At 50.0% G+C, this 25,236-nt stretch overlaps 2 protein-coding genes across 3 annotated transcripts in view; both read left to right on the forward strand.

Moving 5' to 3' along the window:
- Positions 1-20,961, forward strand: part of PHF12 (PHD finger protein 12) — a 32,478-nt gene extending 11,517 nt beyond the window's left edge. Inside the window, exons 4-16 of one of the 2 annotated variants that reach the window (XM_030472492.1) lie at positions 3,768-3,840; positions 5,437-5,824; positions 6,389-6,509; positions 7,643-7,775; positions 8,470-8,634; positions 9,289-9,450; positions 10,548-11,364; positions 13,259-13,381; positions 14,730-14,873; positions 16,488-16,586; positions 17,132-17,214; positions 18,828-18,966; positions 19,715-20,961. In XM_030472492.1, the coding sequence (XP_030328352.1) occupies positions 3,768-3,840; positions 5,437-5,824; positions 6,389-6,509; positions 7,643-7,775; positions 8,470-8,634; positions 9,289-9,450; positions 10,548-11,364; positions 13,259-13,381; positions 14,730-14,873; positions 16,488-16,586; positions 17,132-17,214; positions 18,828-18,966; positions 19,715-20,049 (2,782 nt within the window). In that variant the 3' untranslated portion in view covers positions 20,050-20,961. The remainder of the gene's footprint in view (positions 1-3,767; positions 3,841-5,436; positions 5,825-6,388; positions 6,510-7,642; positions 7,776-8,469; positions 8,635-9,288; positions 9,451-10,547; positions 11,365-13,258; positions 13,382-14,729; positions 14,874-16,487; positions 16,587-17,131; positions 17,215-18,827; positions 18,967-19,714) is intronic. The other variant, XM_030472493.1, reaches the window with a different exon arrangement.
- Positions 20,962-21,554: 593 nt separating this feature from the next.
- On the forward strand, positions 21,555-24,440 carry DHRS13 (dehydrogenase/reductase 13). Its single transcript, XM_030472494.1, has 5 exons — positions 21,555-21,713; positions 21,794-21,912; positions 22,460-22,583; positions 22,662-22,973; positions 23,897-24,440. Exons 1-5 carry the CDS (start codon positions 21,590-21,592, stop codon positions 24,202-24,204), a joined length of 987 nt encoding a protein of 328 aa, XP_030328354.1. The 5' UTR covers positions 21,555-21,589; the 3' UTR covers positions 24,205-24,440.
- Positions 24,441-25,236: the final 796 nt, after the last annotated feature.

The following is a 25,236-nucleotide window of genomic DNA, read 5'->3' on the forward strand; positions in this document are numbered from 1 at the left end:
AAGTGGCTTCATGCTATTGTTTGCTTGATAAAAACTCCTAATGTGCGGGTAACTCTTGAAGATTTCTTTATTTCTTCATAGCCATTTAAACTTTATTTAAGGGAGGCTTTGCATGTAATGTTCTGACCATGGAAGAGCAAATCCTGACAACACAAACCTAGTTTGAATTTCATGGAGATGGTACTTCTTTAGAAAAAGCCATGAGGCTGATAGTATGGCAGATGACTTCCTATCAGTGTAGTGGCTTTCGAATAGGCAGTGATAAATATCTCCTTTAATTTTCAGAGGCTTCGTATGAGTTGGCCTTCCAGGTGTTTCTATAGATACTAACTTTGAAAGCCAGCCTCAGTTTTTCAGAGCTGTCTTTGTCTTGAATTCAGAAGCATGTTTGATTTGGGCCACACCAAACCTTCCAGGTACAGTAGTGCTGGTCACTGCTCTCCCCCCGTGATCACAAAGGGGAAACCCTGAAACAAAGGTTCAGTGAAACAGAACAGGACAACTGGTTGGTGCGTAGTTGGAAGGAGATGTGTTGTAAGTGAAGGTAAAGTTGGTGCTGTACCATTGCAGGTCCTGTTGGCAGCCAACACTGAGGACTGGAGATCTGTGTGCTAATGAAGGTAGGAAAGATAAGGAGAAAAGAGCCGTGGTGCTCCTGCCAAAGTGTTAATTCTTACCTTGGTTATGAAGATCAAGTATCTTGTTCAGATTTAAAAATCAGTTTCTCTTACGCTTACAGTAAAAGGTTGACAGATGTGGTCATAACTAGTCGATTAAAACAGCATTCCTTAGCGCTTCCCTGGCTTTGTGCTGAGACCCAGGAAACGCTCTGTGCTCGCAGAGGGGCCAGCGGTGCAGGAGCAGCGTTCATCAGTCTTTGTTAGCGCAGCAGCCTGCCTTGATGAACAGTTCATTAACCAGGAGAAGCAGAATCAGTCTTTTAATACACTTGCTATAGCAGTTAGGCCCTGACAGCAAGCGAAAAAAAAACTCAGGAGGCTGCTCCGAGAGCTAAAACCTCACTGCTGGTCTGAAACTAATCTTTCCTCCTCCTTCCACAGGCCTTTGGGTAGCAGCATTCATTAAAACACTTCTCTAAGCTGTCATTTAAGAGTACTGTGCGTGTAGGATCTCATGGTTGTTGAGCAGATAGTTCAGCATAACAAATGGGACAATAACATACACGCTGAGGAAGAAAAGCATTCTGACTCTCCTGGGCACCTCTCAGGATTCACCGTGGCATTAATTGTTTCATTGTAAACGGAGTAAGATTGAAGTAACAGTTAAAACAAATAACCAGGAGGCATCTGGCAGCGTGCGGATCCCTGGCACGCCGCATGGAATGGGGCAGACGTGTTTCCAGCGGTTCAGGCACGCTCGTCGGTACCTTCAGAGGGATGAATTCACGATGAACAAATCAAATCCTGTGGGTTTTTTTTCTCCCTGAGGTGCTGGGAGGGGGGAACGAGCCACATGAATCCCTACTTGCTGTAGCCGTGGATCTAAGAGCTCTGTTTCTAGCAGGAGTTGTTGCAGGGTCCACCTTAGGGCTCGGAATGGATTTGCACAGCAGCAAGCCCACGAGGGTCATTTGTTACTCTCCTCCTTCTACCCCTTTTCCCTGCTCTTATTAGTTTGGGGCAAGGGAGGGGAGTCACAGCTTCAGCCAAACGTTTGAAGCTTCATGTAAAGCAGGCAGTAGTCGAGGCTTTGGTGCTCTCATCCAGAGCCTGATCTCTTGTTCATCCAAGTCCTCCAGGAAATGAGAAACATAAGCTGCAGGTATGTTTGTGCATCTATGCGGAGCGCTGCGCTTCTGGAGCGCCTGGAAGACGGAGGCCTCTGAAAGCCTGCTCTCCTCCTCAAAATGGCTGCCAGATGTGTTGGCTCTACTGAATTCCCCGGAGCCTGACACCAGAATCGCTGAGGTTATTGCCAGTTTGGTTCTTGCTGCGTTCTTCCTTCAGTCTTCCAGGCAAGACCGAGTGTGACCCTGGATGGCTGCGGTACCTGCGGAGGTTTTCTGCTGGCACACTGGTGTGCTCGGGGCAAGGCTCGCCGGGACTCTGTTTAAACAAAGGAAGCGTGTTTGTTTTTACAGCTCAAGCTTGGGAGCCTGGGCTGGGATCCTGTGCCATTTCCCTGTGCTAGGAGCAAGATTCTCGAGGAAGGCAGCCTCTCCCTTTGCTGCAAAGCACAGCTCTTACCAGCCAACACATACGTGTCTTATCGTCGCTGGCTTGTTGGTGCTGGAGGCTTCTTAAAGCTTAACTTGGGTTTGACTTGATAACTGTCTGTAGGTGAAATAAACAGTATAGAGACTCCTGAAGTGAACCACAGTCTGGCTCCCCACGCTCATGTGGCTTCTTGGGCTGGTCTCGTAAGCTTGTAGGAGAGCTGGGGTTGTTCAGCCTGGAGAGGAGAAGGCTCCAGGGGGACCTTAGAGCAGCTCCCAGTGCCTAGAAGAGCTATAAGAAACCTGGAGAGGGGCTTTGGGCGAGGGCCTCTAGGGACAGGCCAAGGGGAATGGCTTTAACCTGCCAGAGGGGAGATTGAGATGAGCTCTGAGGCAGAAGCTCTTCCCTGTGAGGGTGCTGAGGCGCTGGCACAGGATGCCCAGAGAAGCTGTGGCTGCCCCATCCCTGGCAGTGTTCAAGGCCAAGTTGGACACAGGGGCTTGGAGCAACCTGCTCTAGTGGAAGGTGTCCCTGCCCGTGGCAGGGGGTTGGAGCTGGATGAGCTTTAAGGTCTCTTCCAACCCAAACCAGTCTGGATTCTGTGATTTCCCGATCAGTGGGTCCTGTGATAGTGCATCTATTTGTTGAGCGTTCAGCACAAGGGAGCACTCTTGCTATGCAGCTGTCATCATTCTGCATCAGTAGGCAGAACTTTTAAAAGTATTATCTTAAGCCCTGCTGCATGGTAAGTGCCTGTTTTTCTGACAGCATGTACACTTTTTCTGCAACAGTCAGCAGTTTGCTGAAATAACAAATCTTAATGATAAAGAGGTGTTGGAAAGTTCTTGGGCTAGTAGTAGGATCTGTAAGGAAAGTCTCACCTAACATATGCTGCTCTGCTTTTAACTGAGAAGTGTGTCTCGAAATAATCCTCCTTACTCCTTCATGTAAGTTGCTTTGGTTTATTTCTAGCATCAAAATGAGAATGTCATTTCGATGTGATGCAGCTTTTATAGTAAGTACAGATCCATATGAGTAGGATGTATCTTGTGCTTCATAGCCAAGGCAAGCTGTATATGGTGACACTTTTAAGAGTATTTGGGTTGCCTGAAGATAGAAAGTGGCTTCCACCATTAAGTAAACGTACCCAGGGATGGAGTACATGGGAAGCAGTGGGTAGACTTCATGGCAGCTTGTTCAGTTGGACTCACGCTGCAAATCCAAGGGGTGCAAATGCTTGGATACATGACTGTGCTTGCTGCAATGGGAATCTGTGTAGTCTTACGTGGAGTAATCAAGTTATTTCAGGAGGCATTGGTATTAGGATGGAGGTGTATGTGTTGCACACGAGTGAATCTTCCATTTATCTTTGCTGTTCAGTTCTAAGACTGTCTTCTGAAACCGTGGAGATGAGATGGGTGTCGTGGAAGGCTGCTTAGAGGTGTCTTCCTAAGTGGATTTATGGGGGACAAAACCAGGGGGCATCCGTTGGGAATGGAACCTGCAGAGCTGCCCTGGCTAGGGCTGGTGTCCGTGAGGAGAGGCCTTCCAGAAATAACAATAAAGCATTGCTTTGTGCTTCCCTTGTAGCAACCCTCCGCTCAGTGAGGAAATGCTGCCTCCGGGGGAATGGATGTGTCACCGCTGCACTGTACGCCGCAAGGTAAAGCCTCTCCTACCAGCCATGATCCCTGCCCTTAACACTGTCCATTTGAACTGTGAATCCAGTGTTTTACACCTTCCTCTCCCCTTGATGTGTACGTATGTACCACCAGAGTTGCTCTTTGTGCTCACACTTGCAAAGGGCTTTGTTAGGAAGAGGCTTAAAGGAAACTAAAGGGTCTCGATGAGACCCTGCTGGTATTTTTAACCTCGCTACTAGGAACCAGCACTGAAGTGCCTGATACGTTCTTGTCAAGCTGTTCATTTTAAGTTGTTTTCCTTCCCCACACACTTCTGGAAGGGAGGGAGAGCTGAGGCACAGAGGAAATGGGAATGGCTCCCATGCTCGAGGAGGTGAGCTGTCTGCAGGTGAAACAGGAGTCACGTTAATGCAGCTTTGGCACCGGGGCTGTGATTCTGGTTAATGTGTGTGGGTTTTTCTTGAAGTGTGACTTTGCAGCAGTTGCACATCAGCAGAGGGTGAAATCACAGTGAGTTATGATTTCCTGGGCTGTTGAACAGGACGGGAAGGAGATGATTGAGAAGATTGTGGCTTGTCTTTTTTCCTTGATGCTCTTTTCTCCAGGAAGCCGTCTTGCACAATGTAAACATCTTATTGCTGTGCCTACGTAAGACAGCGTAGCAGAGGGTTTAGAAACTGCACCAAACTATCTAGCAACTGTTCCCTTGAAGTGACACCCAAAACAGATTGGAAGAAAACTGTCTATTCAGCCTTTTGTTCCTGAGTGGATTGCCTTGTTGTTTCCAGGGTGCTGTTCAGCCATCTGCTAACGGTTAAAATGAAGGTTGCAAATTGAAAATATAATAATAAAATAATTAAAAAGAGGGAGAGGGGAGGGGAAAAAGAAAACCAATCCCCAACTTCTCTGTTTTAAAAATTGCCTACTAACGCACTTTGCTCCTTTTGCAGACCATTTTAGTGGTCAGATAGATTGGTTTACCCGCATTGGTGATGCTGGAGCAGCGCACAGTTGCCCATGCTAGGCCATGCATTGTCCCCTCCTGCTGCAAAATGGACCTTGCAGTGATCCCAATGTGTTGTATTCCTCTGCTGCAGTTCTCCCTGCCCACCTCATTCAGGATTCCTGTCAAAAAGGGATAGCAGAGTGTTGTTTGTATCTTGTGCTTGTATTCTCAAGCTGATCTTCTCATTCTGTCGTGGGTTTGGATGCACTGCCAGGGTTAATAGAGTGCATTGACAATGAACAGTCTACCGTGGAGTTTCTCAGTGTTGGTTAGCAAAGTAAACAGGGTTGTCTGATTTGTCAGGTATTTAGGACTATAGATGATGTGAAACGTTGTCCTGGATCCAGACTCAAATACGGCTATCCCGAAAGGAGAGAGACATGCTAATTTCCTTCCCCATGCTTGGTTCCCTTCCGCTGTTTTATCACCTGTCTGTTAGCTGCAGTCAAACTGGGTTTGCTAAGTTAAGGCTTGAATGACTTCACGGGGGAAGTGGTAGTAAGTGGCTTAAGCCTGTTCAGATGCTGTTTGTCTTTGATTGCATATTTGTCAAGGTTGATGTGCTTTCTTTGTGGCCTCCATGATAAGCCTGCCTATTCATGTCGTGCAGAAGCGAGAGCAGAAGAAAGAGCTGGGGCAGGTAAATGGATTGGTGGACAAATCTGGGAAAAGGACCACCTCCCCCACCAGTGACGCAGACCTGTTGGACAGGTCTAGCAGCAGCATCAGGGCTAATGCGCATGCCAGGATCTTGGAAAGGAGAGCAAGCCGGCCTGGCACTCCCACATCCAATGCCAGCACCGAGACCCCCAACTCAGAGCAGAATGATGTCGATGAGGACATAATTGACGTGGATGATGACTCTGCCATTGCAGAAATGGACTGTGGGCAGCCCCAGCTGAAGCGACCCTTTGAGCTTCTTATTGCTGCTGCCATGGAAAGGAACCCAACGCAGTTCCAGTTGCCGAATGAACTGACCTGCACCACAGCACTTCCAGGTGAGCGATGCCTTTTCTAGTGGTGGTGAAGATGTCTGCAGTTGCACCTTGCTGCCACCTTGCCTCTTTTCCCTCTTGACTCCTTGGTAGCTGTGGCTCCAGTGGTGCTCACTGGTACAGAAGTACCCCTGGTCCTCCTCCAGCTCTCCAACAGTAGGTGGCCTTTCAGATGTGAGCTGTGGGGATGCTTCTGCTACATGCTACACTTCCATCAAGAGTGATCTTGTGATAGATGCTTGCTGTTGTCACCTTGGTCTAGATCATCAGTCTGAAGAAATAAATTCCATCTGTCAAAATACTCGATTTTGATTTATGATACGATAATCTAGTAACAAAGTAATGACTTGATGTATAGGATGTCACTGAAATTATTAAGTATAAAATCCACCTGCCTTTAAAGACAGTCTCTGTCACTTAAGCCTAGATTTAGTGGTTGATAAGGGTTCCTTAAGCAGCTCTCTTTGCCTTTTCTGTTTGCCTCTGCCTGAGATGATTATGTGCGTCTACCAGAAAGCAAACCTCTGCTATGTGGGTAACCCAAAGCCTGTCAAATTTTACTTTCAGGTACTAGTAAGAGGAGGAGAAAGGAGGAAACCACAGGAAAGAATGTCAAGAAAGCACAACATGAGTTAGACCACAATGGTTTGGTTCCCTTGCCGGTGAAAGTCTGCTTCACATGCAACAGGTACTTGACTCTTCCAGGGAAGCTGTTTGGTGTAGCTACACCCTTCACAGGAGCAAAGTTCTTGATGGAAAAGTGCAGATGACCCGTTCCCTTTCCCATTCTCCTTCAGTACTTGCTTACAATCCTCTAAACAAATGGAGGAATAATCATCTTTGCTGACTAACAGATGTTTAACCATGACAAGGGTAGGTGTGGCTTCTGCAGCCCTGTGTGGCTGTAAAAGGCTTTAAAATGTAGCCTGGAAAGGGTGAACCATCTTGTCTTGGGTATTTTTCTACTTAGAAAAATTCCGAGGCGATGGTGGTTTGGAAAACGCAGGTATTTGTTTATGGTTTGTATGTGAGGAGGTGACCTTTAGGAAATAGGAATCTGCTGAGAGAGAGATATAAGCCCAAGGCAAATAGGAATATTGTACTGAAATAGTAAAGCTGAAAACCAGTACAAAATAAGGCTGGTTTTTATAACTGCAGGAAAAAAAGGCACCCAATTGTCTCCCAGTGCAAAATGGGAGTGAAAACAAAAAGCTTTATTTCAGGAACCCAGTCAGAGTGAGTTTCTGGAAGTGGGCTGCGGGCTCAGGTGGGCTTTTGTGGGGAACAGTTGGTGACTTTGCCATAGGGTGAAGCCTTCTTTAAAGCCTCGGGAATCAAATGTAGCTTTTTGGAGTTTGTGACTTGGTCTGAGAACATCTTGTGGAAGTCAATGTCCCAACTTCACACATGAGTCATCTGAGGGAAAAAATGCAATAACCCAAATCTGAGATTTCCTTTTGATCTCTGAATTTGGCTCTAAACGAAGCCACTCAGAACTAACACACAAGGTCAGCTTGAAAAGTTGCTGACGTGAACCTGAGAGGTACTTGCAGCTTCCCAGCACCAGCATCTCTTCCTGCCATGGGACCCCTTCTGCAGTGAGAAACCCTCATGTGCCTGGGCACGTTCTTTTGCCTTCAGTGGGTCTTGCAGAAGGTCCACAACGGTCAAGTTACAAATCAGAAGCCTAATTTTAGTTGCAAGTAACATAGTGTAGGGGAATTGGTGGGGGAAAGATAAGCTCAAGTGGGTTAGCCAAGCTCGCCTGTGTGTTCAGTTTGTATTCTGTATGGGAAATAAGATATGGCTTTCTCTTTGCAGGAGTTGCAGAGTGGCACCTCTCATTCAGTGTGATTATTGCCCACTCCTGTTCCACATGGATTGTCTGGAGCCACCGCTTACTGCCATGCCTCTGGGTAGATGGATGTGCCCAAATCACATAGAACATGTGGTGGTAAGCAAGGACTATGATTGCAGTATGGTAACCGGATGCTGGAGTGGAACCTGGCAGGTCCATTAAAAGGACAAAGTACAACAAATGTAAAACAGCTTCTGAGCTCTTATTGCTCCCTGTAACGCTTGTAAAGCTCCTGCTGCAAGCAACGCGCTCTCCAAAGGAATATGATGCTGCTATCTGCAATAGAATGTAAAGATGGGGAAACTCCTTCCTGTAACTGATGCTGACAGCTCAGACTGTGGCTCACTGACAGCTTGTCTAGTTTTCAGACTGGACTCCTTAAGATCTAGATGAGCTTCCAGAACTGTGATACAAAGCAGCACAGTGCTACAAATAGGGGAAGTAATTCTTTGCATGCTTAACCCAAAAAGCTTTCATTCCAAATGGGAGTTTTCATTTGTGGAAAAGCAGTGTGCTTGAGACTTAAATACTCAGGAAACAGGGGGCTGAAACAAAGGGCTTGTGCCCAGACAGACTGCTGCTGAGAGCATTGATGCTGCTTTAGTAGGCCTCTAAATGCTTTTGTATTCATCTCCAGCAATGTGCCCTTTAACAGAAATGGTTAGTGCTGCAGGAAACAAATAGTCTAAAGCTGGGCTGATGCCAGTGCTCCGAGGCGTTATGAAAGTCTTAGGGTACATTAGAGTGACCTGCAGATCCCTAACTCCTGTGGCATTATCTGATCACCCAGCTGAACCAGAAGAACTTGACCCTGAGTAATCGGTGCCGAGTATTTGACCGGTTCCAGGACACCATTTCTCAGCACGTTGTCAAAGTGGATTTCTTAAACCGAATCCATAAGAAACATCCTCCGAATCGCAGAGTTCTTCAGTCAGTAAAGAGAAAAGGTTTGAAGGTACGTGTAAACAAGTAGGTGTTGGTTGAAAATCCCTGTGTGTGTATTCCAGTTTGGAAGGGAAGCCGGCACGCCCCGCAGGGATAGCCTCTTGGGGCAGGAGGAAGAGGGTGGGGTGTGAATGGAGGCGTTGGTGAGAGGTCTGGGAGTCAGCAGTTAACTTTTCCCTACGGGTAGAATTGAAGAGCCTCGTTTTTCTGCCAGCCATAAGGCTCAGCTGTTACAACTAAGCCTTTAAATCTAGCACAAGCATTAAAAGTGCAACATAAAACCTCCTGAAGGTGACCCTACAGTCAGAATTGGGGCTGCTGTGTTAAACCTCAAAGAGTATTTGTTGCCAGAACACCTGAAAAATGCCACACAGGTTTCCCTTCTTCCTTGGCCTCTCTTTTTTTTTTGCATGACTCCTCTTATGCTGTAGCCACCATGTTGTGCTAAAGTCATGCCTGACCTAAGGGAATAAAAGCTATTAATTTCAGCATGGCTGCATCAATTTAGAGTACTCAGTCCTTGAAACAGCTAATGTATTGTCTGCAGGGTTCCTTTGGGTCAGGAAGCAGTGAAGGCGAAGCGGAGTGGTGGTTAGGCACTTTGTTTAACTAGTCATTCTTGAGTAATCGTTCTCATGTGTGATCTTCTTTCTCCACAATGTAGGTTCCTGATGCTATAAAGTCCCAATACCGGCTTCCACCCCCGTTACTTGCGCCTGCAGCAATTAGAGATGGCGAGCTGATCTGTAATGGGATCCCTGAGGAACCCTTGCAGAAGCACCTTTTGAACACTGAGCACTTAGCCAGCCAGACAGAACAACAGGAGGTAAATGAAGTCAAATGTTTGGACTCTGTGTCTGTAGTTGCTTTGGAACAAAGATCCTCTTCCATTTCAGTCATGATCAGAGCAGTTGTCTAGGAAACCAGTCTCAAAATCATGTCTGAAGGTGATAGCTTGTCTTGTCTCTGACACCCTTGCCCATTAAAACTTCATTTTGGCTTTCCAGGTGAAATGTAGAACTCCTCATTTGGCACTTCAGGGAAGTGGTGAAATAGTCTTCTGGCCTTAAGAGTGGAGTCGAGGGCTTTCTGCCTAGATGTCATCTTTATTTCCTCGCTGAGGGGGAAATACTTTCCACTTTGATTATGTCAGGCTGCTCTCTGACACGTTTATTTGTATGTTAACGTCACATTTCTGGCCTGCTCTTTATTGCTGAGAGAACTGGACTTTTAAACCAAGGTCAAATGAGTGTTTAAACCTTGTATGAAACTTCTTGCCAGGTTCTGCAGCATGAAGGCGTGTTGCTTTGCAATCAGTGGTGGAGTCGAGTCCCTCTGTTAGCTCAGCAGGGTTCTTCTACATGGCAGGTGCTTATTCACCATGGAGCTTAAAACGAGGAATAAATCTTTTGGTCTTCCTCTACCATGTGAAAAGGGAAGGGGTTCTCCACCCCAGCTTTGGTGGGTGACTCTGTGTAACGTGAGGTAGATCAGTTTTTCTTTCTACATAGTAAGTTGGAGGATTGTGTTTGGATAGAAGCCCGGGTTAGTGAAAGATGTGTTTGTAACTAGCTGAAGAGTTGCAACACTTAGCAAGTGAAGAGGAGAAGGAGGAGTTTGGGGGTGAGGAAGTGCGTCTGCTGCCTTCTCCCTCCTTTAATCTCTGCCCCTCTGTGTACTGTCCCCAGCACGGAGATAAACACTGCGTAACTTTGGTTGTGCTTTTATACCTCTGGACAAAACTTGCTCCTGATTCCAGATGAGCATCAGAGCAGATGCTGTGGCTCCAGGCTGCATCCGAGCGGTCAGCAGCACAGTGAGGCAGCTGAATCTCTTCGAGCTGGGTGAACCATGGAGTAACTGTTGAGGTTTGGAGCACTGCCTGCCTGTGGAGCTAACCTGTGCTTTTTTCCTTCCTCCCAGTGGCTCTGTAGTGTTGTTGCGCTCCAGTGCAGCATATTGAAACATTTATCTGCTAAGCAGATGACTTCGCTTTGGGACTCTGAACAAACAGAGAAGGCTGATATTAAGCCTGTTATTGTGGCAGACGGCTCACTCGCCAACCCTTACCAGGCAGCTGACAAGGCACCCACACCTTCCCTCTATTCCATGTCATCCTGCACCTCAGGGATTACCACCCAGAATTCCTTGAGCTCCTCGCAATCCCAGCAGACTTTGTCACAGGAAGATGTCAACTGCAGCTCTTGTATAGATAAATCCAAGAAGGTGTCTTCTTGCGGGACTTCCAACGGGCCGACAGCCTCTGACATTAAAGTCAATGGTCCTCATTTCTATGGCGTTGCGTCCGAATCTTCAGCACAGTTGACTGACTCCCAGAGGCTGGTCGGATCTGGTAACACAATCCCTGTTTTGTCCCATCGGCAAACGTGGCCTCGGCCCCTCACACCCCCAGCGAGCTGTGGACTTGTGAATCACACCATCGGAACCATTGTCAAAACAGAGAACGTAGCAGGACCTGTTTCTTGTGCACAAAGGGGTTCTGTGCCGGTCACAAGTATGCCTACGTCCATATCAAGCTCCTGTGCCAGCCTGGAGACCACCAGCACTTTGCAAAGGAAGAATGTGCAGGCACAGATGGGACTGCCTCTGCCGACAGACCTGCGATCTATGGGCTCCCCTCTGACCGCCACGAGGGCTCTCACCCCGCCGCAGGCTGCAGGAGATGGGATCTCTGCTGTTGGGGCCACAAACAGATTCTGTTCACCAGCACCACCTTCAGGTACGTGCTGAAGAGCTGATCTTGGGGCCCCCCGGGGCTGAGAAAGTGTTGATGCTCAATGTTACTCTGAACCTCAAGGCTGTAGCAGTGTGCCCATGTTTAACTGGGAATTGTGCTTTCTGTGGAGAGCCGGGAGATGTTTAAGTCTCCTCTGTGTTGGCTCCCTTCATGGGAGCCACGGGATGTGAATTTGCTGCCTACATATGCTTGAGAAGCAGGATAGCAGATCAGTTTGATTCTGCAAAGCAGTAGTTTTAAATCAGTTGGCTGCTGTGTCTAATGCTGCTTTAAAGCACTAGTTGCAAGGCAGTTCTTCTCGCAGGGTAAGTCTGATCCTGGGGTTTGTGTACACAGTAAATGCTCTGGCAATGGTTCTGTTTCATAGCACGGATGTGTTTGAAGTCTTTAGCTGCACAGCCTTGGTGTTAGAGAAACGTGGATGGACTTCAGAAGCTGTAGTCTGCTTAGTATGTGCTAGTCTGTTAACACAGGGAAGTTACGGACTTGGATATACCATCTCTGTCCCAAGTTGTACCTAAAAACCTTGCTGTTGAAGTGTATATACCCATTCTTCAGTATAAAACCATCAAGTCCAAGATGTTGATAGCTGTTGAAGTCAGAATAACTGCCCATAACTCCAATTTGGCTCAAATCTGGCTTTGACAGAGCTCTGTCACTTGTAGTTCCTAGCTGCTCAGCGGCAGGCTTGCATGCAATGCTCAGATCAGTGCTCAGAGCGAGCAGCAGAGGCAACAGCTTTTTATTCTTCTCCTTAAAATTCCTTAATGAGTAACTTCTGAGCTTCACCTCGTGTTTGGAAGCAGTTCCCAGAGTACTTGCCCTCCTTGCTTATTGCTGAACAAACTCTAAGGCTGCTAGTTTGACCATGCCCTGTTTAGAAATGCAATGCTGGGAGAAGCTTTGGTAGTGGAAATGAGCCCACACTATAGGAAACTTCTTGCTTGTGGTTTGAAGAGCGCTGCAAACCCTACATGATTTTGCAGTTACTTAAGATGTTAATTAATTGCCTTTGCTGCAGTCTACAAAATGCAGATTAAACCATTCTTTTGGTGCAGTGTCTCTCGGGAGAGGTGTAAATATTTAGATTTTCCCATCTAACACCATGTACATATATAGATTTACAACAAATCTTAAATTAGACTGTGCAAATTTTGTTGCTGAGTACAAAAATACAAATCATTCATGACCTTTTTTTTTGTTGTCGTTGCCATAAATTTCAGGCTTATAGTAGCTCTGAGCAAACCGATTCAGGAAGATCTGGTATCAACAACGCATTAAAGGGATTTTGTTTCCTGGCACTTGCCATTGTCTCTTTCAGCTGCGTGGTCAGTGCCAAAGCAGGAGGGTTTTATTTTGTATATAATAAAATCTGCTTTTAACTGTCACACCGGTGCTGGACGGTGAAATACAGCCCTTGATAATGCTGCAGAAATAAAAATGGGGCAATTTGTACTTTTTAGGCATGTTCAGACCTAGACAAGCTCCTTGGCAAATGTCCCTGGGTTTAGTAAGCTTTTCCAGCTCCTGGGGGCTTGGTGCTCATCTTCCCAGTCTCTGTAGGACATCATTTACAGTCTGTCATTGCTGCTGATCAAACAGGGGGTAGGAGCTTAAATGTATAGGTCCAGAATTCCTCTGACAGCAGGATGTGAGAGGCAGGAGCTGGCAGTTGGCTCTGTGTTGGAGGCACACACGAATCCTTCCGTGAGCAGAGCAAAGCTAATGGCCTCTAATTCAGGCCATTTTCAGAGCATGACTCTGAGCAAAATTAGTCATTCTGAGCAGCTTGGAAGGGAAGTGCAGCCTGAGGGCTGGGTGCATGTCTCACGAACGTCACAGTGACATATCTTCTCTACACCATCTTTCTCTGTAGATGGTAAGGTCAGTCCCAGCACCTTATCCATAGGAAGCGCTTTAACTCTACCCTCATCACTCACTTCAAACTCTGCAGCTATGTTGGACCTCACCAGTTCCCTGAAAGCATTTATGGACGGCGGTGAGTATTCAGTTTGTTATCAGTGTCTGTGTGTTTGCTTCCCTACAGCATTCTCTCTCCTTAAGGAAAAGGATCCAGAGATAAAGAAGGGTTGCAGTCAGGTGAGGGTGGAGCTGGGTATCCATTACCTTAAATATGTCACATGCTTCCCTACTTGTAGTGTTGCCAAGGCAGCGAGGCCGATGAAGTGTTTCTGCCTGCAGCTTTTCTGGGGAATGATCACAAAGCTATTGCACGGGCAGCTTTCCAGGTGGAATTCACATGCACAGACCTGCAGCCCTGCCGTGTTGTGGTGCTCTCTGCAATCCAGAGCTGCTCCTGGCGGGTGTAAAGTCCAGCAACAATAGGTCTTAACAGTCGAGCACTCACCTGGATGGTGATGCTCTAACGGGTCAGTTAATGTTCTGATTTATTTCTGCTTCTGTCAGTCTTCCAGACTGGCCTGTTTTGTGTTTTCCTTTTGTTGCACTTGGCAAGAAGTGCTAAATCTTAATGGAGTGACTTCAGGAGGAGGAGATTGCTGAGCAGCAATCGTCAGTAGCACAGTGAGGCTGCTGCCAGAGACAACTTCTACATCTGAGGAACAGCCTTTCTGGCATTGCCAGTGTGACCCTCTTTTCTTTGGTGAACCCCAACTCCTCAGCCTGCCCCAACTACCTCTCTGCTACCAGGAAAGGCTGTTACAGCTCTGCTTCTTCTGCTTGCCATGTTACCTGTTGTTGATGTGGAGAAAGCTCTTGGAAAGAAGAGGTTAGCCAGCCTGCTTGCTGCCAGAAAGCAGACCTCTGTAGGGCTTTACAAATATCAATACTTCAAAGCTATCAGCCACAGATCTGCTTTAAAGCTCAATAGTATTGTCTGAATTGCCCTGTTTGGTTTAACTGACCCTGCTAGGAAAGCCCATGGCTCAAGAATGAGCCTGTAGCAGCTTCAAAGGTGCCTACACCTTTCCTCTGTAACGTAGGGTTACACTTTCTAACTAGATAATGCAGCTCCACAAGAAGGACCCAACGTGCTGCCTGAAGGGGCTCGATGTCCACCTCTGCGGACCTGTTGGTTCTGAGCCAAACCAGCAGAGTTTCAACTTTATCAGCCCTTGTTCCCCTAAACTTCTGCTTGCAGCCTCAGTTGTAGCTCTCTGGTCGTGGCTTGTGCTCTCCTTGCACACTGCTCACAGGAGATGGTATGAAGTAATAGATCACCTCTGCGTAAGATTCTTGATGCTGCAGAATTTGTCTTTGCTGTTGAAGCAAATGGCAAGTTTGAAAGTGGGACAGTTAAATCCACTGCAGCTCAGATTGCACCCTTTCCATGAATAACTTACTAATTGCTTTTTGTTTATTAACAGAGATTGAGATAAATATGCTGGATGAGCAGCTGATCAAGTTTCTGGCCTTGCAGAGAATACATCAGCTTTTTCCTTCCAAAGCTCAGTCTCTAGCGAGCAGTGTCAGTTCCCATCAGCAATCTCCTGTGGGAAACCACATTGAAGGTAAGAGCAGCCCTAGAATAGATGGTTTTTGTTGAGCCATAGCTTTTTGGCACTTCCTTGCTTATCCGTTGAAGGAGATCTCTCTTCTTATGGTATCTGTCTGATGCTGCCTTTCACATTTCTTTCCTCTCATCCCTGCTCCACTCTGGATATCCACTGGCCAGAAACTCCTTCAGGTCCCTCCGCTTAATTATTTACAGACTATGGCAGTGGAAATAGCTTCAGTAACTTCTGATTTTCTGCTGGAAACCTTCAGTGGAGTTGTGTTTTCTTCATCTTACAATTAGCAGTGGGAAGGTTCAGCTGCTTGCTTGGTTTTTTTCTGTCCTTACCTTTGAAATGGGCAAGAGAAACATATGAATTCCTGCTCTCTCTTTCTGGAGAAGTTGCTTGTGAGACAAACACACAAACAGGAGGATCTGAGGCACAGAATATGTGCGTTGTCATTGCCCGTGCGGAGTAATGTTGCTGTCAAGCTCGAAACACTAAATGCAACTAATGCGAATAATGGAAACCAACTTGCTCTTCTGTTGGAAATCTCCAGATTCCCGAGTTCAGCATTGGCTTTGTTTAGGGGCACTGGTATCAGCATGCTAACACCTAAAGCTGCAGGGTGAGCTGGCTTCTGTTCCCAGTCAATTTAATCTGTTTTCAAGCACTAACCAGACAGCCTTGTTGTGGAAGCTTGTTACCTGCTCCCCCTCTGGTGGGCCTAGGGGTAAACATCCAAGATAAGATCATTGGAAGTCTGTAACCTTCTGAAGCTTAGCGCTTGCCTGCTCTGCTGCTGTAGCATCGCAGCATTCTCTAAATGCTTTGTCAGTGTTCTTTTGAACGCTGCTGTAGGGGACAGCACCAGGCTGTGATATGAGCTGCGTTCCTGTGCTGCTCCTAACAGATGAGGTCTGGAAATTCTTCAGCAGTCTTAACCCATCACCCTTTTGGGGCAGGAATGCTTAGAATTGCTGATGAAATATTAGATACAAGGCCTTTAAGTGAGCTTTGTTGAGCCAGCAGAGCCAGACAGCTCAAAGGACTTGTGCAGGGCAGAGGTGGGGACCTGCACGCTGCAGCTTCATTGAGTGCTGCACGTCCAGTGATGCCACTCGGTGTGGCCAATGTCCTTGACGTAGGTGGCTCTGCAGACAACTTCTCATAACCTTCGTGTTCTATTCTTTGATTTCACACTCTTGGTGTAAAACTGACAAAACCGGTGCAGATGTGGTGTCAGGAGAGGCCTAAACTGGGGGTTTGTGTCACACTGACAGCAAGACTCAGCTCTTTGGTTATCCGAAGTGGAAGAGATGAAGGAAGAAGCTAGTGGTAGGAGGCTGGTGTTTTCCTCACTGTGGCTCCATTGTGCACACTCAGTATTAACATTCCCCTATTGCATGGCTTGTGCGGGTGATGGGAGGGAGCAGTTTTCTCTGGTGACTGGCAAAAAGATGTTTAATGTACAAACATTCCTAGAGGGTTGGGAACTGGAGTTCAGGCCAAAGCTGACTGCATCCTCCTTAGGATCTGTGCTTTTCGGAGAGTCTAACACTGGGGACTGGGCTCAAGCAGCCTTTGTGGCTGATAACATTGTTCAAGTGATTTCTTCTTATCTTGCAGCGCAAAGAAAGGAAGTGCAAGCCCGGGCAGTGTTCTATCCCCTGATGGGCCTGGGGGGTGCAGTCAACATGTGCTATCGAACCCTCTACATTGGGACAGGTGAGTAGCTTTACCCTGCCCTGACCTTGCGGAATCAGGGTGGTTCTCTCTGACCTCTCCCTAAGTGTTTGCCAAGTGGGTGTGGAAGAAAACAGGCCCATTCTGGACACTGGTGTGCTGCTGCTGGGATTCTTCGTTAGCAGGAAACATAGAAATTCCCCATCCACTTGAATCTTTGTGGGGTTGCACCTTTGTCACCTGGCTGGTATCAGAGAGTGGTTCTCCTGGAGGTGTAATGCCTGACTGATGGAGAGAAGAGTTGATGGTTTGCTTGCAGGTTTCATTTGTTTGCCTAGATTCTTGTAGTGTTCTGGATAGACCCAAGAGCTGAAATGCTCTTCAACCTCCCTTCCCCCACTGAAACTTTGTTCTGTGGCTTATCGCAGCATTATTCATGCAGTCCTGGGAGCTCAGACAAAGGCAGTTGCTCCCCTGTTGTTTTGCTAATTGAAGTTTAATTCTGTCTGTTGTTCTCTGCTGCCTGACAGTTGGGGTTTTTTTGCCTCTGGAATGAACTGAGCCTGTTTTGTCCTTCCCATTGACAGGAGCTGATATGGATGTGTGCCTTACAAGCTATGGTCACTGTAACTATGTGTCTGGCAAACACGCCTGCATATTCTACGATGAGGTGAGTGCCTGAGTTGTTGGTTGGGTTGGGGGTTTGTTATTTGGCATGCACAGCAGTGGGAGAGCTGGAGATGCAGGCAGCAGGTTGCCTTTGTGTGGTGCTCCTTTGTGGACTACGAAGTAAAGAGCCAGGGCTGTGAATGGTTTCACTCCGGTGACGGCTGCGTCAGCGTTTTCTGTCAAACCCTTTTCTGAAGCCCAGAGCTCTGCCAGCGTGATTCCTCTGAGCTAACTGCTTGTGGACAAAGAGTGACCACAAGTAAGCACTGTCACTGCTTGGTGTCTGCGGAAACAAAAAGTCATGGGAAGTGGTTTGATGCTTTTTGATCCAGCTGCGTGTCGACATCAAACCTCAGCTGGAACAAGGCAGGGAACTGCTCCCAGCCTCTTGCTTTCAGGTGTGGCAGTGGTGCCGTGAGCGATCGTGCCATCTGCAGTGCTCTGTAAATTATTTATTTAAGTGGATTTCAGTTAAGCTCTCGGCATAAACAGAGGTCTACAGTTGCTCCTTAACTACAGGCCTGAGATTAGTTGGTTCTTGAAGTAAACAGGCTGGCGGGGCTGCCAATAAAAGTGCCGCTGGAGATGTCTCTTAGCATGGAAACAGTCTTTGAAGCAAGACAGAGTCTTTTATATCACCATTAGTCAACAAGCTACTGAGCAGCATCCAGGATTAACCCGCAGCCAGCTTTAGCCATTCCTCCAGTGTACTACAAGTTACAGAACGCACTCAGTAATGGGATCCAGACTTAAATCTGTGTTGAAGCATCTCCTCACAGTGGTCGATCCTAAATCAGGCTCTAGGCACTGAACTTCTTCCATACTCCAGCAGGCCTCCTATGGCTGCGGTCGCTCTAGAGGGAGAATTTCCCCTTCCTTAGCTCTGTCTGCTGTTTCTGCTTCTGGCCATTGGCAGCTCATGCTTGCCCTTAGTCTCTGCAGCTTAACAGGTTACTTGAAAACTTACTCCCCTGTGCATGGGGAGCTTTTGTAACTCGCTTCAAGCTCTGTAGCCCCTGGGGGACAAGGTCTTCAGGCCTCATACGATTCCTGTGAGCTAACCCGAAACCTCCTCCGCTCTGTCAACATCCTCTGCAAAGCTCAGCTGAGCGTGACACTGCTTGTGTACTGCTGTGTGTCGGGGTAATGTCTCCTGGCGTTTCAGACTGCCTCTGTCTTGCAGCTGCTGCAGCACGCTGCCATCCCTCTTGCCATCTTGTGTCTGCTTTCCAAAGCGCATCTCCTCCCTGCTCAGGCACAGGTCTCAGGCCAAGCTTTGCATCCAAGTGTGCCTGTTAAAACGGTGTGCTCGCCTTGGGAGAACCAGTTTGAATCCCTGCTTCCCAAGGATCTGTTGGTCCAAGTGCAGTAGGGAAAAACCCACTTTTCAAAGCTGTTCGGGTCCCCCTTCCCTGGGGAAGTGGCTCTACCTGGAAAGCCATGCACAGGGGTTGGGTTGGTGGTCCCTGAAGCTGGATGTTTTAACTGCTGTTATTTAACCACCACCAGCAGCAGGGAGAGAGGGGTTGTGTTTCAGTGCTCCACAGGGGTACATGGGCAAAAGTTCTGACCTGGTGTCTTGATTTCCCCTTCCTCCCTTTTTTCCCTTTTCAGAATACGAAACATTACGAGCTGTTGAACTACAGTGAGCATGGGACGACCGTGGACAACGTTCTGTATTCGTGTGACTTCTCGGAGAAGATGACTCCCACTCCTCCCAGCAGTATTGTTGCCAAAGTGCAGAGTGTGATAAGTGAGTGTTGAGACAGCACCAGCCCCACATACCACCACAGAGAGCTGTTAGGGGGGGACAGGAGCAGGTGCAGATCAATTTCTTGTTGGTGGCCCTTGTTCTGCAGTGCTGGTGCACCCCTTGCAAGAACCATGGTTTGGGTTGGAAGGGACCTTAAAGCTCATCCAGTTCCAAACCCTGCCACGGGCAGGGACACCTTCCACTTCAGCAGGTTGCTCCAAGCCCCTGTGTCCAATCTGGCCTTGAACACTGCCAGGGATGGGGCAGCCACAGCTTCTCTGGGAAGGGGAAGCCTCTCCGTGGGCTCTCAGTCACACAAGACCACACATAAGACCTGCTCTTAACCCTGCTCCTATCTCCAGTGACAGAGTTAAACCACAGTGAGGTCCCTGCCTGACATCAGCTCTGGTTCAGAGCTGGACCAAGGGCTTTCCCCACACATATCCTCCCCTTCCAGGCTGTAAGTGATCTGGGCTGTGCTATGGGCATCCCACCCCACACGGCTTACTCCTGCTCTCCACCTGATCAGCTCCCTCTTGTTTTGGCTGCCAAAATAGATGTGTGAATGCCTTTACCTCTCTGGGCCGTGAGGAGATTCCCATTTCCCTTTATCAGCTGCTCCCTACAGAGGACTGAAACACCTCACTGCTGGAGGATCTTACCCAAGGCACCTCAGAATTAGCCCTGTTAATGAAAACAAGCTGCCACCACCCACCCAAACCTCACACCTACCACTTTCCTTTTCCAGAACGACATAAAAGCAGAAAACAAGAAGAGGAGCCACATGAAGAAGCCGCTGTGATGAGTTCCCAGGCACAAGGACAGCATAGGAAACCCTGTAACTGCAAAGCCAGCAGCTCCAGCTTGATAGGGGGCAGCGGGGCTGGCTGGGAGGGGACAGCACTGCTCCACCACGGCAGTTACATCAAGCTGGGCTGCCTGCAGTTTGTTTTCAGCATTACTGAATTTGCGACCAAACAGCCCAAGGGGGACACTGCCTTAGTACAAGACATGGACTTGGAGGAGAAGCTTTCTCTGAAACCCCACCAGGTGCCCGTGCTGCGGTCCAACTCCGTTCCCTAGGACTTTCTTTTCTTTTTTTAGGAAGAGAGCTTTTGGAGTCAAGGAATTGAACACAAACAGAACACCCTCAGACTCTCGCAATGCAAAACTGTACAAACAAAAGAGGTGGGATTTTGTGTGTCGGCCCAGAGACTGTTCACACGCCGTTTGCATGAAATGAAGAACGTTTAACTTTTTTTTTTTTTATTATTATTATTTTTTTTTCCTTTTTTTTTTTGCTCAAGTTTTAGGGGCATTTGCACATATATTTGTACTATACATTTCATTTTAAAAAGGAAAACTGCAGTGAGAGCAGGACGCGTCAGAGCGAGGGGCGGCCGCTGCCTGACTCGAGGACTCTCCCTGACAGATAGTTCCCATGCAGTTGTAAAATAATCAGAAACTTGTTCTATTTTGTGCCAGTGACAATAGTTTTATATTAAAAAGAAAAAAAAAGAGAAATACAGTTTTCATACAGCAAATCTATACAATATCATTGTTTTATTTAATGTAAAGAAGCGCTCTTCTTCTTCTTCCCACAGTTATTTTCTTTCTCCCATCCCTCCCTGCTATGGTTGCACTACAAGTAGCTACTGTGTATTATGGGCAGTGAGAAACGGAGTTCTTTTCCTGGTGTCCATCCTAATTTTTCTTTCAGACAAAGGAAAAGTGTTGGGATTCTGTGTAAATACATCAGTGATGGCATTTTTTTCAATGTTTTAAAGCTGTGTACAGTGCTACATGTGGTATGACGTTCCTCAAATTGTCTATTGTAGCAGCTCGTTTGTCGTAACCTGTCTGTCTCCTTTTTTTGTTTCTATGCCACCTCCCCGCAGCAGAACAGCTTAGTTCCACTGTACATAGTAATTGTAACGTTTTAGACTTTACAGAAAACTTTCCTGTATTCTGTATATAAAAAAAAAATACTTCACATTCTGTTTTCTCGACTGTCTTGTCTTTAACTCTTGTCATCACGACGTGGAGCTTTCTGAGCACGGAAGAGCTGCGGGAAGGATGGAGGTAGGGGAGAGTGCTGGGAAGAGGAGGAGGGATGGCGGATGATAGGATGGTTTTGGAGGGGACTCCGACTCGCTCAAGTCCAACCTCATATTGGATGTTTCCAGGGATGGGGTGTAAGAGCAGGAGGATCATAGGATCACAGAGTGGTTTGGGTTGGAACTGACTTAAAAGCTCATCCAGTCTAACCCCCTGCCGTGAGTGGGGACATCCTCAACCAGATCGGGTTTGAACCACATCCACCCTGACCTTCAGTATCTTCAGTGATGGTGCAAACACCACCTCTCTGGGCAATCTGTGCCAGTGTTTTACCACCCTCAGTGCAAGGAATTCCTTCCTCGGGAGAGGGGGGTCTGACCGTGGGTACCGTGGATGTTGGGGCCCGGTGCCACGGTGATGGGCTGCAGCCTGGAGAGTGCCTTGACCTCGGTCCCTGCTTCCACCCGGGGACAAAGGCCTCCGCGCTGCGGTTGCGAAAGGAGCACCCCGGCCCTTTCCCCGCCCTTCCCGTTCCTTCCCTTTCCCTTCCCGCGGCGGCAGCGGGATGTGGTGGCCGGCGCTGGGCGCCGCGCTGGCGCTGTACGCGCTGCTCCGGTACCGGCAGCGCCGAGCCCCGCCGCCGGCCCTCGCCCGGCCCTCGCTGCGCGGCCGCACCGCCATCGTTACCGGTGAGCGCCGGGCAGAGCCCCGCAACCGGCCCCGCCGCTGGGCCGGGCCGGGCCCCGCCGCTCACCGCTGTGCTCCGCAGGGGGAAGCGGCGGCATCGGCGCGGCCACGGCGCTGGAGCTGGCCCGCTGCGGGGCACGGGTCGTGCTGGCGACCCGCAGCGCCCCGCGCGGGGAGGCCGCCGCCCGCCGCATCCGCACGGTGAGAGCCGCCGCGCCGGGGAACCTCCCGTGGTACCCCCGTGGTACCCCCTGCAAACCCCCATGGGACACCACTGGGCATTACATGGGCACCCCCAAACACCCCCCTGGCTGGTATCCCCCAGGACACCCCCGTGGGTACCCTCAGGAGACTCCCAGGACATCCCCGGGCACCCCAAGGGCACCACCCAAGACACCCCCATAAGACATCCCTGGGCATCACATGGGCACCCCCAGAACACCCCCATGGGCACCCTCAGGACACCCCTATGGGCAGCCCAAGGAAACCCCTATAGTACCCCTTCTCCTGGCACCAGTGAGACACCCCCATTGGATATCCTGGGCATCACATGGGCACCCCCAGAATACCCATGGGCACCCCGGACAACCCTTATGGCACATGGCACACCCCAGGGACATCTCCAAGCACCCCATGGCACCCCAAGGCATAGGCACACCCAGCCCCTTGCAGCCCCCCTTAATGTGGGTGAGATCCATCCCCATCCCGGTGCGCCCCAGCCCTGCCCCAGGCTGTGCTGTGCCCACAGGAGACTGGGAATCCAGATGTGCGGTTCATGCATCTGGACCTGGCCAGCCTGCGCTCGGTGCGAGCCTTTGCCAGCGCCTTCCTGCGTGAAGAACCCCACCTGCACCTCCTCATCAACAACGCCGGTGAGTTACAGACCCCCTTTTCCCCCTCCTCCAGCACCCTGGAGCACCCACCATGGGTGTCCATCGCCTCCTTCACAGGGGTGAGCGCCGGGGGCACGACGGAGGACGGCTTCAGCCTCGCCTTCCAAGTGAACCACCTCGGGCACTTCCTGCTGACGGAGCTGCTGCTGGAGCGGCTGCGGAGCTGCGCGCCCAGCCGCGTGGTCATCGTGGCCTCCAGCGCCCACCGCGCCGCCCGCCTGCGCCTCGACACCCTGGGGAGCCCATCCCCGGGGCCTCTGGGCGCCTTCCAGGACTACTGCGACAGCAAGCTGGCCAACGTGCTGCACGCCCGCGGGCTGGCCGCGCGCCTGCGGGGCACCGGCGTCACGTGCTATGCCGCGCACCCAGGTAGGGACATGGTGCTGAGGGTGCTCTCTTCGCATGGGGTGTCCCCGCATGGGGGGTGGCCTCGCGTGGAACGTGGTTTGCGTGGCGGCTCCCTTTGCACAGCGCATCCTTGGCATGAAATATCCCTTTGGACATTGTTCCCTCCTTTACAAGGCACATCCCTTTGCACAGCGCATCCTTGGCGTGAAACATGCTTTTGCATAGTGTGTCTCTGCATGAAACATGCCTTTGCACAGCGTGTTCTGCATGAAACATGCCTTTGCATAGTGTGTCTTTGCATGTGCATCCCTTTGCACAACACACTCTTGGCATGAAACGTCCTTTTGCATGGTGTGTCCTTGTGTCCGGCCTGTCCCTTTGCACGCCGTGTCTCTCTGCATGCTGTGTCCATCTGCACAGTGCTTCCTTGGCACAGAACATCCTTTTCCACAGCTTGTGCTTGGTGTGTCCTTTGGCATGAAACACACCTTTGCACAGTGTGTCCCTTTGCAGGGTGCACCCCTGGCATGAAACAACCCTTTTTGCATGGTGTATCCCTGTGCAGGAGCACCCCTTTGCACGGGGTGCCGCTTTCCATGGTGTGTCCTTTTGCCCAGGGCTCCCTTGGCATGAAACATCCCTTTGCACAATGTGTGTCCCTGTGCTGGAGCATCCCTTTGCATGGCATGTCCCTTTCCACGATGTGTCCCTTTGCCCAGAGCTCCCTTGACATGAAACACGCCTTTGCACAGCATGTCTCTATGCAGGATCCATCCCTTCACGCACCCTTCTTGCACAAACCATTGTGCCCCATTACACCACGCGCCACCCTTGCCGTGCCAGGGCCAAGCGCCGGCAGCACCCAAGGGAAAACCGCAGCAGATCTTCCCCGTGCAAAGGTCCCCTTGGCGCAGGGTGTGACAGGTCCGCTCCATCCCTCGCAGGGTTCGTGGACACGGAGCTGTTCCGGCACGCTCCGCTGTGGCTGAAGCCGCTGCTGGTGCCGGTGGCCCGGCTCTTCTTCCGCAACGCGGCCGAAGGGGCGCGGACGCCGCTGCACTGCGCCCTTCAGCGCGGCCTCGAGCCCTTCAGCGGCTGCTACTTCAGCGACTGCGCCCCGCGGGCCCCGTGCCCGCCCGGCCGGGACGAGCGGCTGGCGCGGGCGCTGTGCGAGGCCAGCGAGCGCCTGCTCCGGCGGCGCGGGGACGGGGACGGGGACGCGGGCGCGGGCGCGGCGGCGCGGCGGCAGTAAACGTGGCCGTGGTGAGCGGAGCTGGCTCCGGGTGGTGCCCTGCGGTGGCGTGGTCGTGCCGCGGTGGTCACGCCGTGCGCTGCACACGCTGGAGTGCACTCGCCTTGCACAACCCGCAGTGCCTTGCACACCTGTAATCACGCTGTGGTGCGCGCACCACGCCATACACACGTGTAATCGTGCTGCGGTGTGCGTGCATGGCTTGCACAAGTATAATCATGCTGCAGTGTGCACACCGTGTCTTGCATGCCTGTAACATTGCAGCACGTACACTGTCTTGCACACCTATAATCACGCTGCACAGACCATGCTTTGCACACCTATAACCTTGCAGTGCTCGCACCATGCTTTGCACACCTGTAACACTGCAGTGCACACACCATGCTTTGCACACCTATAACACTGCAGTGCACACACCATGGCTTGCACACCTATAGTCACGCTGCAGTGCAGACCCTGCCTTGCACACACCCCATCTTGCACATGTATGCACACACTGCAGTGCACACACACCTCTCCTTGCACACCCATGTGCACACACAAGTCTCCTTACCCATGTGCACACACTGTAGTGCGCACAACCCTCCTTGCACACTGATGTGCACACCCATGTGCACACCCCCCTTGCACGCTCATGCGCACACCCGTGTGCCCACCCCCCTCCTTGCACGCCCGTGTGCACACCCACCCCTTGCACACCCATGTGCACACCCCCCTCACTGCACGCCCATGTGCACACTCATGTTCACACACCCCCCTCGTTGGACGCCCATGTGCACACCCATGTGCACACACATCCCCTCCTTGCACGCCTATGTGCACACTCATGTTCACACCCCCCTCCTTGCACACCCATGTGCACACACCCCCCTCCTTGCACACCCATTCACTCACTGCAGTGGGCACACACCCCTCCTTGCACATCCATGTGCACACCCATGTACACACACCCCCCCCTCCTTGCACGCCCATGTGCACACGCAGACACACGGCACCCAACATGGCGGCGGCTGCGGCACCGCCGACCTCCCC

The sequence above is a fragment of the Strigops habroptila genome (assembly GCF_004027225.2).
Source record: "Strigops habroptila isolate Jane chromosome 13 unlocalized genomic scaffold, bStrHab1.2.pri S16, whole genome shotgun sequence".
NCBI lineage: Eukaryota > Metazoa > Chordata > Aves > Psittaciformes > Psittacidae > Strigops > Strigops habroptila.